Source organism: Euphorbia lathyris, chromosome 1 (assembly GCF_963576675.1).
Source record: "Euphorbia lathyris chromosome 1, ddEupLath1.1, whole genome shotgun sequence".
In the NCBI taxonomy this organism is placed as follows: domain Eukaryota; kingdom Viridiplantae; phylum Streptophyta; class Magnoliopsida; order Malpighiales; family Euphorbiaceae; genus Euphorbia; species Euphorbia lathyris.
Genome location: NC_088910.1, coordinates 49,391,016 through 49,407,038, shown reverse-complemented (window position 1 = coordinate 49,407,038; position 16,023 = coordinate 49,391,016). Strand labels below are relative to the sequence as shown.

General features: G+C 35.3%; 1 protein-coding gene across 2 annotated transcripts; it reads right to left on the bottom strand.

Moving 5' to 3' along the window:
- Positions 1–9,173: 9,173 nt before the first annotated feature.
- Positions 9,174–14,016, bottom strand: LOC136232022 (F-box/kelch-repeat protein SKIP11-like). Of its 2 annotated transcripts, none has more exons than XM_066021062.1 (2): positions 13,880–14,016; positions 9,174–10,854 (listed from the first exon to the last, which is right to left on the bottom strand). In XM_066021062.1, exon 2 carries the CDS (start codon positions 10,842–10,844, stop codon positions 9,561–9,563), a length of 1,284 nt encoding a protein of 427 aa, XP_065877134.1. In that variant the 5' UTR covers positions 10,845–10,854; positions 13,880–14,016; the 3' UTR covers positions 9,174–9,560. The 2 variants fall into 2 exon arrangements, with proteins under 2 accessions (XP_065877134.1, XP_065877141.1); XM_066021069.1 differs by having other exon boundaries at positions 9,174–10,848; positions 13,880–14,001.
- Positions 14,017–16,023: the final 2,007 nt, after the last annotated feature.

Genomic DNA, 16,023 nt, shown 5'->3' with positions numbered 1-16,023 from the left:
TAGAAGCTAAATTTTCCAAAAAGCCTTTTCCATCTGTTACTAAGAGAAGTACTGAATTGCTTGAATTAATTCATTCTGATCTAGCTGACTTTAAGAATTCCATAAGTAGGGGTGGTAAAAGATGGTATATGACCTTTGTTGATGACTTTTCGAGATACACCAAAGTATATCTTTTAAGATCAAAAGATGAGGCTGAAAGTATGTTTCTAAAATATAAAATGGAAGTAGAAAATCAGCTAGATAGAAAAATAAAAAGGCTTAGATCTGATAGAGGTGGAGAATACGGAACTAATTTCCTTAAAACATTTTGTGAGGAAAATGGCATTATACATGAAACTAGTGCGCCATATACACCACAACAAAACGGTATAGCGGAAAGGAAAAATAGAACGCTTAAGGAAATGATGAATGCCATGTTAATTAGTTCTGGTATGCCTGATAATATGTGGGGGGAAGCTGTTTTGTCTGCATGCTACATTTTAAATAGAGTTCCTCATAAAAAATTAGACAAAACTGTCTATGAGCTTTGGAAGGGGTATTCGCCTAATTTAAATTTCTTGAGGGTTTGGGGTTGTCTTGCCAAAGTTGCTTTTCCATCTTTTAGAAAACCCAACATAGGGCCAAAAACCTTTGATTGTGTTTTTATTGGATATGCTTCTAATAGTGCTGCCTTTAGATTCATGGCACTAAATGACTATAACATATGTGAATCTAGAGATGCAGAATTCTTCGAAAATGATTTTCCTTTAAAGAAAAATATTGTGAGTGATGATGTTGGTCCCTCTAATACTGTATCTGCTAGTAATTCTCTTGCTTCTAGTTCTTTGGAAAAACATGATGAATGTGAACATGAACCTAGAAGAAGTAAAAGAAGGAAAATAGCTAATAGTTTTGGACCCGACTTTGTTTCCTCTTTTCTGCTAGAAAATTCAGATAGAATAGATGATGTTTTTATGTCTGCCTATCTAATAGAAGAAGATCCTAAGACACATAAGGAGGCCATGACCTCTGTAGATGCTAATTTTTGGAAAGAGGCAATAAAAAATGAATTAGACTCTATTATGGTCAATCACACTTGGGATCTAGTCTCCTTGCCTAAAGGGTCCAAAACTATAACACTTAAATGGATCTTCAAAAGGAAAAGAAGACCTGATGGATCCATTGAAAAGTTCAAAGCTAGATTAGTTGCCGTAGGCTATAGTCAAAAGAAAGGAATTGACTATTTTGATACTTATTCTCCTGTTACTAAAATTTCTACTATTAGAATCTTAATTGCAATTGCAGCAATACATAATTTGGTGGTACATCAGATGGATGTAAAAACAGCTTTTCTAAATGGTGATTTAGAAGAAGAAATCTATGTTCAACAGCCTGAGGGAAATGTTTTACCCGGTCAGGAAGATAAGGTATGCAAACTGAGGAAGTCATTGTACGGACTGAAACAGGCACCCAAACAATGGTATGAAAAATTTAACTCCACTTTACTTTCTGATGGGTACGTAGTTAATGGATCAGATACATGCGTTTATTCTAAATCATTTGGATCAAATTATGTGATTGTATGTCTTTATGTGGATGATATGCTTATCTTAGGCACTAATTTAGAAGCAGTGAATAACACCAAAGCCTTCTTATCATCAAAATTTGACATGAAAGACATGGGAAAAGCTGATGTAATTCTTGGTGTCAAAATTACAAAAACTGAAAATGGTTTTTCTTTAGGACAATCACATTATGTTGAGAAGTTATTGAAAAAGTTTGATAGCTTTGATGTAGTGCCAGCTAGAACACCCTATGATCCTAGCATATGTCTTACTAAAAATAAAGGAAATAGTGTTTCACAAGAAGAATATGCTAAGATTATTGGGAGTGTTATGTTCTTAATGACTCATACTAGACCTGACATTGCATATGCTATAAATAGATTGAGTAGATATACTCACAATCCAAATGATGAACATTGGAATGCACTTCGCCGTTTACTTAAATACTTGAGAGGTACCATGAACTTTAATTTGCATTTTAATAAATTTCCTGCTGTTTTAGAGGGATATAGTGATGCAAACTGGTCATCCAAAAATGATTTGGTGTGTTCCACTAATGGTTATGTTTTCGTTTTGGGTGGTGGTGCCATCTCTTGGAGATCATGCAAACAAACCTGTATTGCACGCTCAACCATGGAATCAGAATTTATAGCACTAGAACTAGCTAGTCAAGAAGCAGATTGGTTGAGAAGTTTATTGGCAGATGTCCCATTGTGGGGGAGATCTAATTCACCTATCTCACTTCATTGTGATTCACAGGCAGCCATGGGTACTGTAAAAAACAGTGTCTACAACGGAAAGAAAAGACACATTCGCATTAGACATAGTGCATTAAGACAACTCTTGAAACATGGGGTAATTGCCTTAGATTTTGTGAGATCAGAAAAGAATCTAGCTGATCCGTTCACCAAAGGGTTACCTAGAAGAATGGTTCTAGAAACGTCGAGGGGAATGGGCCTAAAGCCCACTGATTAAAGAAAATATGGTGGATACCATACGTGGTTAAACGAAACCATACTATCTTTTTACACACTATATTTTACCCATTCCTATGACTTGTGATAGTGTGTGTATAATCCATAGCCCGCGGTGTGGTGGTTCATTTATATGAACTTGATGGATGCTCCTTTTGAGGTTGAGTTATGAGAAACTCTTAATGGTCTTTTATAGAGATCACCTACATGTGTGTGAAGGTGGGCCGCCTTCTATGAAAGACATTGGGCTGTCTTTCTAGAGTACTCATGAGATCCAAGGTGTGCGCATGGCCATTAAAAGCGCTAGTGTTTTTATCGCGGAACAGCAAAATTTCGTTTAAAGGTTTTCTTTACGTGTTGTGAGGGTCTCAGTTAGAGTTGTAGAAGTTCAAGAGCAATTCACTTCTAAAACTATAACATGTTGCCTCACATCACTATGTATCAATTCAATCGAAAGATATTGATGCTTAAATTTTTAAAATCTGTAACTTATTGCCCAGAAAAGATTTATTATTGTTTTTAAAACTGTTTTGCTATAAAGCCATTTGTGGGGGATTGTTGGAGATTTTGGTAAAATGGCTCTTTAGCCTTTGTTTGTCTTTTGTGACTTTAAGTATCCCACATGGGAAACTTTTGAGATAGTTGAAGAGTTTATATTGGGTTGGGCTTGAGGAGTTATTAAATTGTGTTTAGTGGGTTTTACAAAATAAACCACACGCGCGCGCTCGCTCGTTCGTTCGCGCGACGCCCGCCCGTCCCGACTGGACTGGGCCCGATTTTTATTTGGCCATTAAATATTTTAAACCTTTTTGACTATTTCTTAACAAGTTAAAATCCTATCTCCACTATCCCTGATTTTACTCAACCCATTACCTTTTTCTCTCCTAAAACGTTGTCCACTACAACGTTCGTTTTACACAAAATAAAACACGAACTCTATAGAGTTCAGAGATACAGAAAACTTTCCCATTACAATTTTCATCTTCATTACGCTTTCTTCTCTGGGCAATTAATTATTTTGCTGTTCCAAAGCTTCGCCCTAGAGTGCACTAGTGCGTCGCTCGCTGTGTAAACCTTGGTTGACGATCGGAATTCCAGATTGCACCAGAGTCTGTCGTAATCGTTTTCAACGCAGTGGTTCTGTCCACGACACAGCTTTTTCATTCCGATAAGTTATTTCGATTCCCTCTTTTGTACTTACATTATTTACCTCATCCGACACTAACCACGGAACCACATCAATCTCACTATAATCAGGTAACTTGCTGGCAGTAAATAGCTTTGAAAAATAATTAAATGCAATAGATTGTTTACCCGATTCATCCTCATGCACAACTCCCTCATCATCCACTAAGCTATCAATGTGATTTATTTTGCTTCGCGCTATTACGTAGGCATGCAAATATTTTGTGTTGCTATCTCCATCCCTTATCTAGAATGCTTTCGCTCGCTGTCTCTAGTATATCTGCTCTTGCTCATGCATTCTGTTCAATTTATCTCTAGCATTCAGAAATCTTGCAACTGTAGCCGGTTCAACTTTATCCTTCAGCAGTTCCAGCGCCACCTTATACCTGCGTATTTTATCACTAAATCTTCTCTTGAAATCAAGATCCTATCGAGCCATAACTTTGCTGCAATCCACTAGCCTTTCTTGGATATCAGTGCCTCGGTTAAGCCTACCAGCAACTTCTAACAACCTCGATGAATCCCTCCTCCAACATCCACGCCGATTTGAATCCGAATCGATGCTTCTTCATAATTTCAGGCTGCATGAAGGATTCCAATAATAGAGCTGAATGATCTAAATATGTGACGTTCAGATTAGTAACTTGATGGTTCGTAAATTTTGCCATCCAGCCCCCATCAGCCAGCACTCTGTCAAGTCGTTCACTAACCCAGTGATTTGTCCCTCTCCCTCGATCCCAAGTATACGCGCTGCCCCTCACTTTCAGCTCGTGCAGATCATTTGAATTAATAGTATTAGGAAAACATTGAATTAAGTAAGTTGGGTACTCCGGTCCTCCCCGCTTCTCAGACACACGTAATATACAGTTAAAGTCTCCCAAATAACAGCTTGGTAATATTGACGCTTGAGCAATTTTATTCAGCAACTCCCACGACTCACGCTGCCTATTTCAATCAGCCACGCCATAAAATCCGATAATCCTCCATTCTCCTCTAGTCGTATCTCTAACAACCCCTTCAATGTGATTATTTGAATATCTATTTACCATAAAATCCACTTTGCCTGTCCAGAGCATAGCTAACCCCCCACTGTGCCCCATTGCTTCCACCACGAAACATCCAGAGAATTTAAACTGACGTTTCAAACTCTCCATATGCCCTTTATTTACAAGTGTCTCCATGAGAAACACCAAATTCGGTTTGTGAACTTTTAAAAGATCACTCAGAACTCGAACTGCCCGGGGGTTACCGAGACCCCGACAGTTTCATCTTAGGCAAGTCATTTGTGCTGGCGGACCTGATCCTCAGGCCTCGCCATATTTAATTCTTCTGTAACTGCAGAATCCAAATTATCCAAGGAAACTCCAGCTACCTCGCTTACGCCCCTCTCCGGACTCATGTCCATCCCATTAACTTCAGGCGCTGCTTTGTTTATTGAAACGCCCTCTCTTCGCCGCTTCCTTACTTCCAGCAGTACTAATTCCTCCTCTTCTTTTCCTACTGTTTCCTCCTCCGAACTCTTTGCAGCTCCCTTCCCCTTAACTGTATTACTGCCTGATGTTGTAGTATCAATAGTATTCTGCCCTACTGACTTCCTTCACACCTCCTCGTCCTGCATATTTGACTCATGTAACCAGCGCGACATCTGCCCTGCTCCCCCTCTCCTAGCCTGGGCTACCAACCATATCCCCCATTCACGTTTTAGCCCTCTTGTGTCTTCAATAAACAGGTTATCACAAAATCTTTCTGTGCGGCCTAAGATACCACATAGGAAAAAAAAGTTACACAGGCGCTCGTACTTAAATTGAAGGAATGAAAATTCTGATGCTGAACATTTGATTCGTTTGCATGTTTTCAGCGGACTGCAAATGTCCACAAGCACTCTGATACATATGTATTCCATCCTGCATGAGCTCAAATCATTATTCCCGTCGTAGTCTACAAACCCTCCGATAAACTCTTCAATTTGCCTACCTACAACTTCCGAGTAAAATCCTGCTGGTATGCCGTACACCTGAACCCATATTTTCATCATCGTTAGCTCCATTTGTTCGGGTTTCTGCCCTATCCCGCATTCCCCCAGCACCAGCATTTTACCGTCAAACGACCAAGGCCCGCCTTCTTCAACTCTCTCCTTGTCAATCTTATGGTAGAATTTGAATGAAAATAGGTTTGCATTAACAGCCGTAATCCAGACCCATTTCTTTGGCATCCAAATATCCGCCATTCGAGTTTTCATAGTTGTAAAATTTATTACCCGTTCTGTCAAAAATCTTCCTACCAAGACCAGACTCCCCGCACCTCATGTGCCCTCCTGCATAGTCGACAGGAATTTGAATGGGGTCTCCTCATCCTCCGCCAACGAAAGTTGGTTCAACGCTTGTTCCATGAAAACCCTAGTCGCAAGCTTGATTTAGTTTTCTTGTATTCCACGCAACACCTTCGTACGTAATAGAACGATTTTACGCAGATTGAATTCCAGACCCGATAGTTACATAAAATTAAAAACTAAATATTTATTATAATTACATAAAATTCATGCAACAATTCAAAATTTAAGAGAAATATATAGAAAAAATTAAAAACAACACGGTTTTTATCTAACACTTAACATATAAAAAAATAATTAAAAAAAAGGTAAATATAAATTTTTTTGGAATCTGTAAAATTTTCATGGGATATACCAATGATAAAAAAAAAATATCCATTCTCGCCATGCGAGATTCTTATCAGGAGATTATTTGTCTCCATAGGAAATTTCAGCTCCGTTTATAACTCTAAATTTATCTAGTGACAATTTGACAAAGCATTTAGGCTCGAAAGTCCACAAAAAGTACCCCAATAGAGAATTAAGCACCCCAGAAAAAAAAAATCCATCGCTGTCGCACACAGCCAAAGCTAGTGATCACACCCTGACTCAAGCTGGCAGTAAGGACATTGCACCGTTCATAGTTCAAACCTACAAATAAGGGATCCCACTCCAAGATAAAAGATCCATAATTTCTCTTCCTACTTAATCTCTCTATACTATTATCTTGCTAAGTTGCTACGTACTGGACTTGAGGGACCGCCCGATTCCAACTACTCATCACCATTAAATTTTTCAAGAATAACTAACTATCTCTTAAAATGCCACCGTCCATTTTTTAGAACTTTCTTCAAACTCATATTCTAAAATTGGTGCTCTTTCTAAATCCCAACACATCTTCATGATCCGTCAGTTTTACCTTAAACCTTCTAAACTTAAACTCATCATCAACCAAACATGCAACAAAATAACAACTTGAACAAACAAATGAAACACAGATAGCAAACACACCAAAATACCATAGACTCCAAAGAGCATAGCCAGATTGGACATAAAACCCTCCACCTAAGCTCGGATGAGAAGCAGTTAGTGAAAGGAAGAGAATACCATGAAAGGCAGTTCCAAAGTAACACTATTTTGATTTCAGTGAAGTTTTAATCGTATGAGAAAGCCATTCTTTCTTTTTTTTTTTGTAGGAAAGGAAAGAAAAAACAAACAAAAACCAAACAAATAAACTAACCCGGAATCAGCCTGGGAAAGCTGACCCCCACCATGTCATCCAAAAGAAGAGACGAGATGAACTCACGAGGAGAAGAGAAGATTGAGAGACCCAACATCCTGACATGACCCTCAACCGCAAGACGGTCCGCCACCCGATTTTGCTCCCTATAAATATGGCAGAAACTAAGGGAATCAAATGAAGAACAAATCATTCTAATCCCTTTGATTAAATTATTGCTATTCAAACAAATAACATTATTATCCGAGATCATTTTGACAGCTTCGAGGTTGTCAGATTCAACAAGAAGATTTTTCAAACCCAGACTTTTAGCTAGCCTAAGGCCAGAAAAAATCCCCCAAAGCTCTGCAGACAAGGAAAAGCTCATGCCCAAATTTTGAGAGAAACCAGAAATCGAGCAGCAATTCTCCGGTCCTTAAGACAAGAGCCATCAGTGTTAACCTTCACCACGCCTTCCCTCGGCCTACACCAGCCTAAGAGATGGACATCCTTCCTCTAGATAGCCCTAGCTAAGGAGTCATCTTTGAAACTCTCCACAAAAGTCCAAATCTTTTTAGAGAAGAAGTCAAAAACATTAGGAATAACAAACGATTCTCCTCCAAAAATCTCCTCATTCATCCATTTCCAAATCTAATGACAGACAACCACAAATAAGATAACACCATGCTTTAGATCAGCCAGAAGCTTTCCACTAACCCCATCAACAAACCAGTCAAGATCAGAATGGGAAAGGAAAGAAGGCAACACACTTATAGGGAGAACTTTTCTCCACAACTCTTTACTCTTAGCACAGTCTCTAAGAGAATGACACAAGGTTTTTTCATGTCTTCTGCATCTACTACACGCTCCAGACTCCACCAAATGCCTTCTTTTTCTGTCAGAATTAGTAAGCAGTCTATTTTTAACGCCAAGCCAAATGAAGCTTCTAATACGGTAAGACACTTTCAAGACCTAAATAGTCTTCCACACCTAAGGGTGCTTAGTTTCCATTCTTAATCATTAATTAATGGGTTAAGTTTCTGTTAAGCGGAGTGGACGGGAGTCAGTCAAGTTTGAAAGAAACCAATTAAAAGTTTATTAGGTTTAATTTATTTTTTACTCTAGCTTTCCTTATCATCTCTGCCCCCACCATTAACATGAGACATGAGACAGTATCTAATATCACATTCAACCTTTTTTTTTTTTTTTTTTGTTTATGACATACATAGAACAGTCAATTTCAACATCATATTATTCTTTCCTATTTTATTATGTTTTCCTATATTTGGAATTTCCCTTTTCTCTTTTATCCATTCCTTTTCTTTTTTCAACGTTTAATTCTCCTACAAATTATTATAACTTAACATATATAATATTTATTTTCTATATGTTCCTATCTGAACTTATTTTCTTACAAAATAACCACTCCAAATTATCAACTAATCATTGTTACCAGGGGTGGCTATAGGGAGGGCCCGAGCCCCTCCGGCCACTGGAACCACCATAACCAAAGGTAGTTCCGGTCTATCTGTTTCCATAAAATTTGAGGTTATAAAATGTTAAATTGGTGATTTGATTAAACGTTAGATTGAATATTTGATAAATTGGGAATTGTTATATGATTAATATAAAATTAAGTCATTGACATTGTTTTTATTTATCCAATTTGAGGTGATTTCGGTTCTACTATCTCCAAAAAAAATTTAATGGCATCCCAATATTGACAGAAGAAGGGCCAACAGTTAGACCATTTCTATTAGTAGTTAAAAATTGGTTATTAACCACTAAGATTAACAATATATACAAAAAAAAAAATGATCAAGTCCAATTTAGTAAAAAATGCACGTGTAAGCTTCCCAACCAATACTATATATACCACTAGTTTAACAATTAATCAAATTAATTAAGTAATAATTATGTAAATACAATAAATGAGTAGATAATTGTTGGACAATGTATAGATAATTTCATTTATTGATTCATTTTATACATTTTATTTTTGCCCAACTCTAAAACTGAGCGGACACTATGATAATAAAGAAAAAAACATACATGAAATAAAATATATTCTAAATAAAAAGCAATAGGCCTCTTCTTGAAACTGAAGGCATGTTGATGCGCCAGACCTCCGACTAATAATAGGTATCTTATCCCATAATGTTTCGTCCTCCATGAATGTGGCACGGGCACCTGTCTTGTTGCGAAATCCTTAAAGTGTTTATCTGATTTTTATTGTTACGGTTTGTTGGTAGAATCAATAAACAAATACCCTGAACTATATATGTTTTGCACCTGCTGATGGTGTTTATTGCTAAATGTGCACATATATCTCAGCATCCCATGACAGCACAATTATACACAAAGCTGCCTGAACGTTTTCTTGCAATCACATTCCATTGCGGGGGGCCTTCATTTGGAACCCAGGAATTCAGCTCAATCATTCCCCCACCATAAGTTATAGGCGCCCCGATAACGATCAGACGATCCCCGCATGCCCGAAACGCCAGTCCCCATCCGTTCATCGAAGCTGCCTCACCAGGCAGTTTTCCTAGTATGCTCCACTCATTTTTCTCCTTGTGATATTTTAGCACCTCCCTTTCAGCATGATCAACCGCATACATCTCATTATTCACCACTGCAACTAAAGGAGGCGCCTCAATTGCAATAGGCGTTCCAGCCTTACGCGGAGGGCACATGTTCGGTATCTCCCGCCACTTCTTTGTTTCCAAATCATACACCTCTCCAGATGTAATCGAAGTTCCGTTCTGTGGCCCGATACCGCCGATAACATAAAACTTCCCATCCATAAATACTCCGGAACACATTTTCCTGGCCGTGTTCATGCTTGGAATCATACTCCATGTTCTAGTGTCTGAATTATAAAGCTCCACCGAGTTCAAAATCTTGCCATTTATATCACAACCACCGGCTAAAATCCCGATTCCCCCTGCACTGGCAGATCCGAACAAGCATCGAGGCGTGTTCATCTTCATCCCAGATGTCCATTCGTTGGTTAAAATGCTGTAACGGTATATAATGTGGGACTGGATTTCCTTTCCGAAAACGAGGAGTTCGGTACCAACAGCCAGAGATTCCTTATCAGAACACATAAAGCATTCACTGGTAAGCATTCTTGGCAAACGCTTCCATCGGCAATGAATAGGATCGAAGGCCTCCCATTCAAGTAGGCTGCAAGAGAAGTATATCCAATGCTCAATTATTCCCATTGATCGCCTAATTTTATACAATTGACCACTTTTAATTAGGGCATTGAAGCTTTTATTCAGTAAAGCAATGTTGCCATAGTCAATCCTTGAGCAATATGCAAGACAACTTATGGTTAATTCTCGACCGAGTTGATTGATAAGTGAAGTGGAATCTGATCCATTCTCATGCTGGTTGTTCGGCTGATCAAGTTGCACAACCGAAAGAGCATGAAGAGCCTCTGGTTGATGTTGATTCTCTTCTTGTTCATCCTGCCTGAGTGCCTTCTTTAATGCACAATCTTCGCCTCCTTCCAATGAGCGTTTGTTGGACGACTCTTCACCGACACGGCTAGCATGCTCGCGCGAGGCTGCCAAATCCTTTGAGCCGATGTTAGATTCCTCCAACATGTTTCTGCAACTAACAAGAAAGCCAAAAACTTACCTTTCTTGCACATCAATATAAATTTGGACTTCTTTTTATATTTGATTATTAGTGTTGATAAAAAATTATTACAATTGATTGATGTTAGTATATAAACAATCCATTGATATATAATTCTTTAAATAATCTAAATAAATAAAAATGAACTTATGGAATGCAACCATAGTTGTAGGGGGTGTTTGGTAGCTGCTTTTCGACATCCTGTTTGCCTTTTCACTTTGAAAATGAGAGTTTAAGGTGTTTGGTTAGACACCTCCTCTTTGCCTTTTGTAGCCGAAAAGTAGCTTTTTATAAAAGCAGGGATCCCTGCTTTTTGGAACAGCAGCCTTTTCAAACAGCAAACAGCAAACCGTAACAACAAATAGCAAACAGCAACAGCAAACAGCAGATAAAACAAACGACCCGTAGTATCCAATTCTCACAAACATTCGATATATGTCCAAAGCTAGAGAAAAGTAATCCAAGGAATATTGAGGACTAGAGATCCTCTAGAGTTGAAATCCTCTAGAGTTGGTGGGGTTATATACATCTCATAATTACAAAATGAATGGATAAGATTTGATTGATCAATAAATGACTAATTAAGCCGTGGAAGAAAAATCAATAGAAATTAATAGGCATAATACACAAATGAACTTGCTCAAATATTGCAACTGCCCTTCCAACTTTCAATTGTAACAATTTACCCCTCAAACTTGTCCAATTGTAAAACATAACCTCAAATTGGAATTTTTTTTACCCCGTATTTGAAGCAACCGTAAAAAAGATTCTCTGGATTCGTATCACGCCAACGATCTTATTATCACACTCCACGAGCGTTGCAAAATTTGTATTTCACGTGTTTTTTCAATTTCAGTCCATGTCAGCAATTTGGGGTTATGTTTTATAATTGGACAAGTTTGAAGAGTTATGTTTTACAATTGGACAAGTTTGAGGGGTAAGTTGTTACAATTGAAAGTTGAAGGGGGCAGTTGTAATATTTGGACAAGTTCAGGGGTTATTTGTGTATTAGGCCAAATTAATATGAATGTTGTCTTTTGGTAAAAACCTTTTTATAGTAAAATGAGAGGCTTGATCCACTGTAGAGGTTTGAGGTTCTGGCTAGTCAAATCTTTAATAATTATGTTTGGAATAAAGATTCAGATAATATGAGAGGTTCTGTTAATGTAATCTACATCCTTAGTTTAAATCGAATGGTTTAGATAAAATTAAGTAAATAATTAATTTTTAATCTGAAAGTTAAAAAACAACGGACCGTGGTAAAATAAAATAATAGACTTTGAAATAGCACTTGCTTTGAAAATAGATCTCCTCACTTAGCTCAGAGATCTCTGGTAATTATCTCTTCTACGAAATTTCAATGTTTGAAATAGTTTGTTAAATCTAAAAAGCTAATTTTGATAAAACTGTTTTTACGAGTGTTTTCAATTAGTTTATTGTTCCATTTTTTTAAGAACAATTTTACCCATAATTACCACTTTTTAATCACAGATAAAAACATTATCATCACCTTATTTGTCATTTTACATAAACAGTTAAATTTATAAATAAATTTACACAATCAACTAACTAACAGCTAATAGCTATTTGACAAACAGATCAAAACAAAATTATAAAATTTAAAAAAATAAAAAAATACTAAAATTGCTTAAAAAATGGTATGCAGGGAGAAAAAATATCAATAAATGATTTTTTTTACGTTGAAGGATAAAAAAGAGGGAGAGGGAGAAAAACAGTACAAGTGTATGTTTGTTTTCATTTTTTGGAACAACTGTTTTTTACAGAAAAAACAATTAATATCTACTGTCTATGTGCAATAGCAAACAACAAACAAGAACAGCTGAAACAAACGGGTCCTAAATGACAAATTTTGATTGAAAGGCAACATTTTGTTGCTGATAGAAACCTGAGATGATTCCGATATTTCATTTTTTTATTTCGAACCAAACACTAAATAATCTCGTATAAGGTTTCAACAGTAGTAAAAAAAAAAAAAAACAAACACCCTCCTATTTTTTCCCAATGAATCTACCTAGCTAGATACTAATTTATATGATCTTTTAACTAAGGAGATCATGAATTCGAATCACCCGGATGGAATGTGGATTTTTCTTTCTTTCTTAATGTAAGAGTATTGTGCCCAATTTGAAGGATTTCAAAACTAAGGAAAGAGTATCTTGATTAAATTCTGGTATTAAAAGCTCACAAATATGCAAAAAATAATGGATCACACGCATACAGAAATTGTCAATGATTTCATTTATGATAGGTTTAAAGCATTATTTGGCTTCTGATCTATCCAAAATTTTGTTATTTGGTCATGACTTATTATTTGGTTACCTTTGACTCCTGATCTATCTCAATTGGTGAAATTTCACTCAATTTATATTAAAATTTAATTGAATCATTTATCGTAACAATATTTTGACACAAGAACTTAATAGATTTTAGTTTAGAATTTATATTTTATTTTTTTATTTTTTAATCTAATTAATTATTTCCACATAATATGGCAAAAGAAAAACTTTAAGAAATATCACATGTCAAGTTCAAGTGTTAAAATATCGTTATTTGTCAATAAGACAATAATTTTGTTAATTATTCATACAAATTGGGTGAAATTTCACCAATTGGGATAGATTAAGGGCTATATGTAACCAAATAATAGACCAGGGGCCAAATGCCAAAATTTTGGATAGAACACGGGTCAAATAATGCTTTAAGCCTTTATGATATAACCGATAAACAATCCTGATCTGTTAGCATTGAATTGTTTCATCAAAAGAGCAATCTTTTTTTTAAAAGAAAATCTCAAGAACTTATATTAAATCAAATCAGATACTTCAGTAAGCATCGGAGCCCTAACAGAAGCAGACTCAGAATGCCAGAAAATAGACCTAGCTAAACTATGGGTTATTTTATTGGCTGTCCTACGCACCAAATCTAACAATAAAAATGATAACATTTGAAAAGCAGAAAGAGAGAGAGAGAGAGAACTCACAAATTGTGAAGCAAAGAGTAGACCGTTAAATCCTATGAAAATGAAATTTGTTTGTAGATTCCCTCAGTTTTCTCACCTCTCTCTTTCTCTCTCTCACGAATGTAAACTGTTTTACTAGTTGATAGAGTGAAATCAAATAATGGGTTTATGGTGTTCAACTGTGTCCCTTTTATAGACTTGGATAACTAATAATTGGAAATTTTATCCTAAATGTTAAAAAAAAAAACGAAATGTATAAATTTACACGTAAAGTTTTTAAGCAAGATTAATTTATTTATATTTAATGGAAATTTTGAACGGACTGATTATAATTATTTATAACTATATTAGTAACACAATTAGCATTTTAGACACTTTGATAATTTTTTTTGTGATTAATTTAAATATATCTCTTAAAAAAAACTTAAATTTGACTGACTTAGTTGTTAACATTTTAACTGATTTTTTTTGTAATTGTGTTTTGAAAGTCTGATGTCACAGTTTAATAATCAAATCATCATTTTTAAATTTTCAATAATACAGAAATAAACTTGATTTTGATTAAAAATAGTTGAGGTAAATTTATATCATTTCATAAATTACGGTCATATATACACATAATATATACAATTCGGGCCAGTTTGATATTATTTTCCCGAAGCCTAAAATCAGTTGATTTTATTCATAACATTGACAAGTTGGGTCAATTTGAAAAATAATTCATCAAACTGTGTTCTCGATCATGAATCTAGTCATCCACACTTCATATATGCGTCATTTTATCACTTATTAGTAAAAGATCACAAACATATGATTAGACGTGGAAAAAATTAAAAAAATATTGTTATGAGTTGGACAAAATTTTTTTATTTTTATTACCAAATTTATAAATATTAATCTTCAATTCTATTATTAAATTACAAAAAAATATAATTTTTTTAGAACCAATTAAAATAAGAAATAAAATATGTATGTTTTATAATAATGTCTGAAATTAATTCAATTTGTCAATGATCAGGCTACTAATATTATAAATAAAATTGCACAATTTTAAACGTTAGAAGTAAAATTGCTCCAAACTATAAATATTAAATTTATTTTTATACTTTATCCCTAATTCTAATGTTTGGTAAGCAGGAAGAGAAGAGGGGGTGTGAGGTCTACAACAGTAGAAAATAGAGTGGAGTCGCCGTCTGAGATTGCGGCCTGAAGGAGGTGGAGCTGAAACCCGCTAACGGCCGATTTTGCATTGCACGTGTTCCTATTTAAAAGCAATCTATACTTCCCTGCACTTCGTGTTATTTTTTGGGCATTTCGCACGTTGTCAGTTTGATAGACTATGAGATTTCTTTTCTTCTTCTATTTGTCAATTAAAAAAAAAAAAAATAAGGTACTAAAATAGACTAACGTTTTTAAATTATCAATTTAGGTTCTACGTATAAAATAGTACTAATATAATATAAGTTTAACGTTTAAAAAAGAGTATCAATTTAGGTTCGATAACGAAATGTGACACGTAATTCATATTAATCCGTTAAGTTCTGAGTTCTTCACAGAGTAATATAAATAACGTGTGACGTTTCATTATCAAGATCTAAGTTGTTGCTCTTTTTTAAATGCTAAGCTTATATTGGTACTATTTTGTACGTGGAACCTAAATTTATATTCTTCACAAACCTTAGGCCTATTTTGATAACGTTATCCTTAAAAAATAATACTTCCTCCCTTACCTATTACATATATTTTTAAAAAGTTCCACATAAATTAAGGATATTAGAAAAAAAGACTTTGTTATCCTTATTTATTATATAATAAATCTATTATTTTAATTATTTTCTATAAATATACTTTTTACAGAATAAAGAAAGTAACTTATATGTATTGAGTATATTAATTTGAGTGTAGAATGAAACTTGTCTGGAAAGAAAACCCCTCTTTTTCAAGAGGATTCGCGGCATGTCAAGTCCTGGTAAGGTTCTTCGCTTTGCATCGAATTAAACCATATGTTCCACCGTTTGTGTGGGCCGGTAATTGGCTATTTAGGCTTAATACCTATTTGCACCCTTAAACTTGTCAAGTTTTATCTAATGTCACCCTAAACTTTTAAAATAATCTATTACATACGTATAGTTGGCTTTAAAAACCTATCACACACATATATAGTT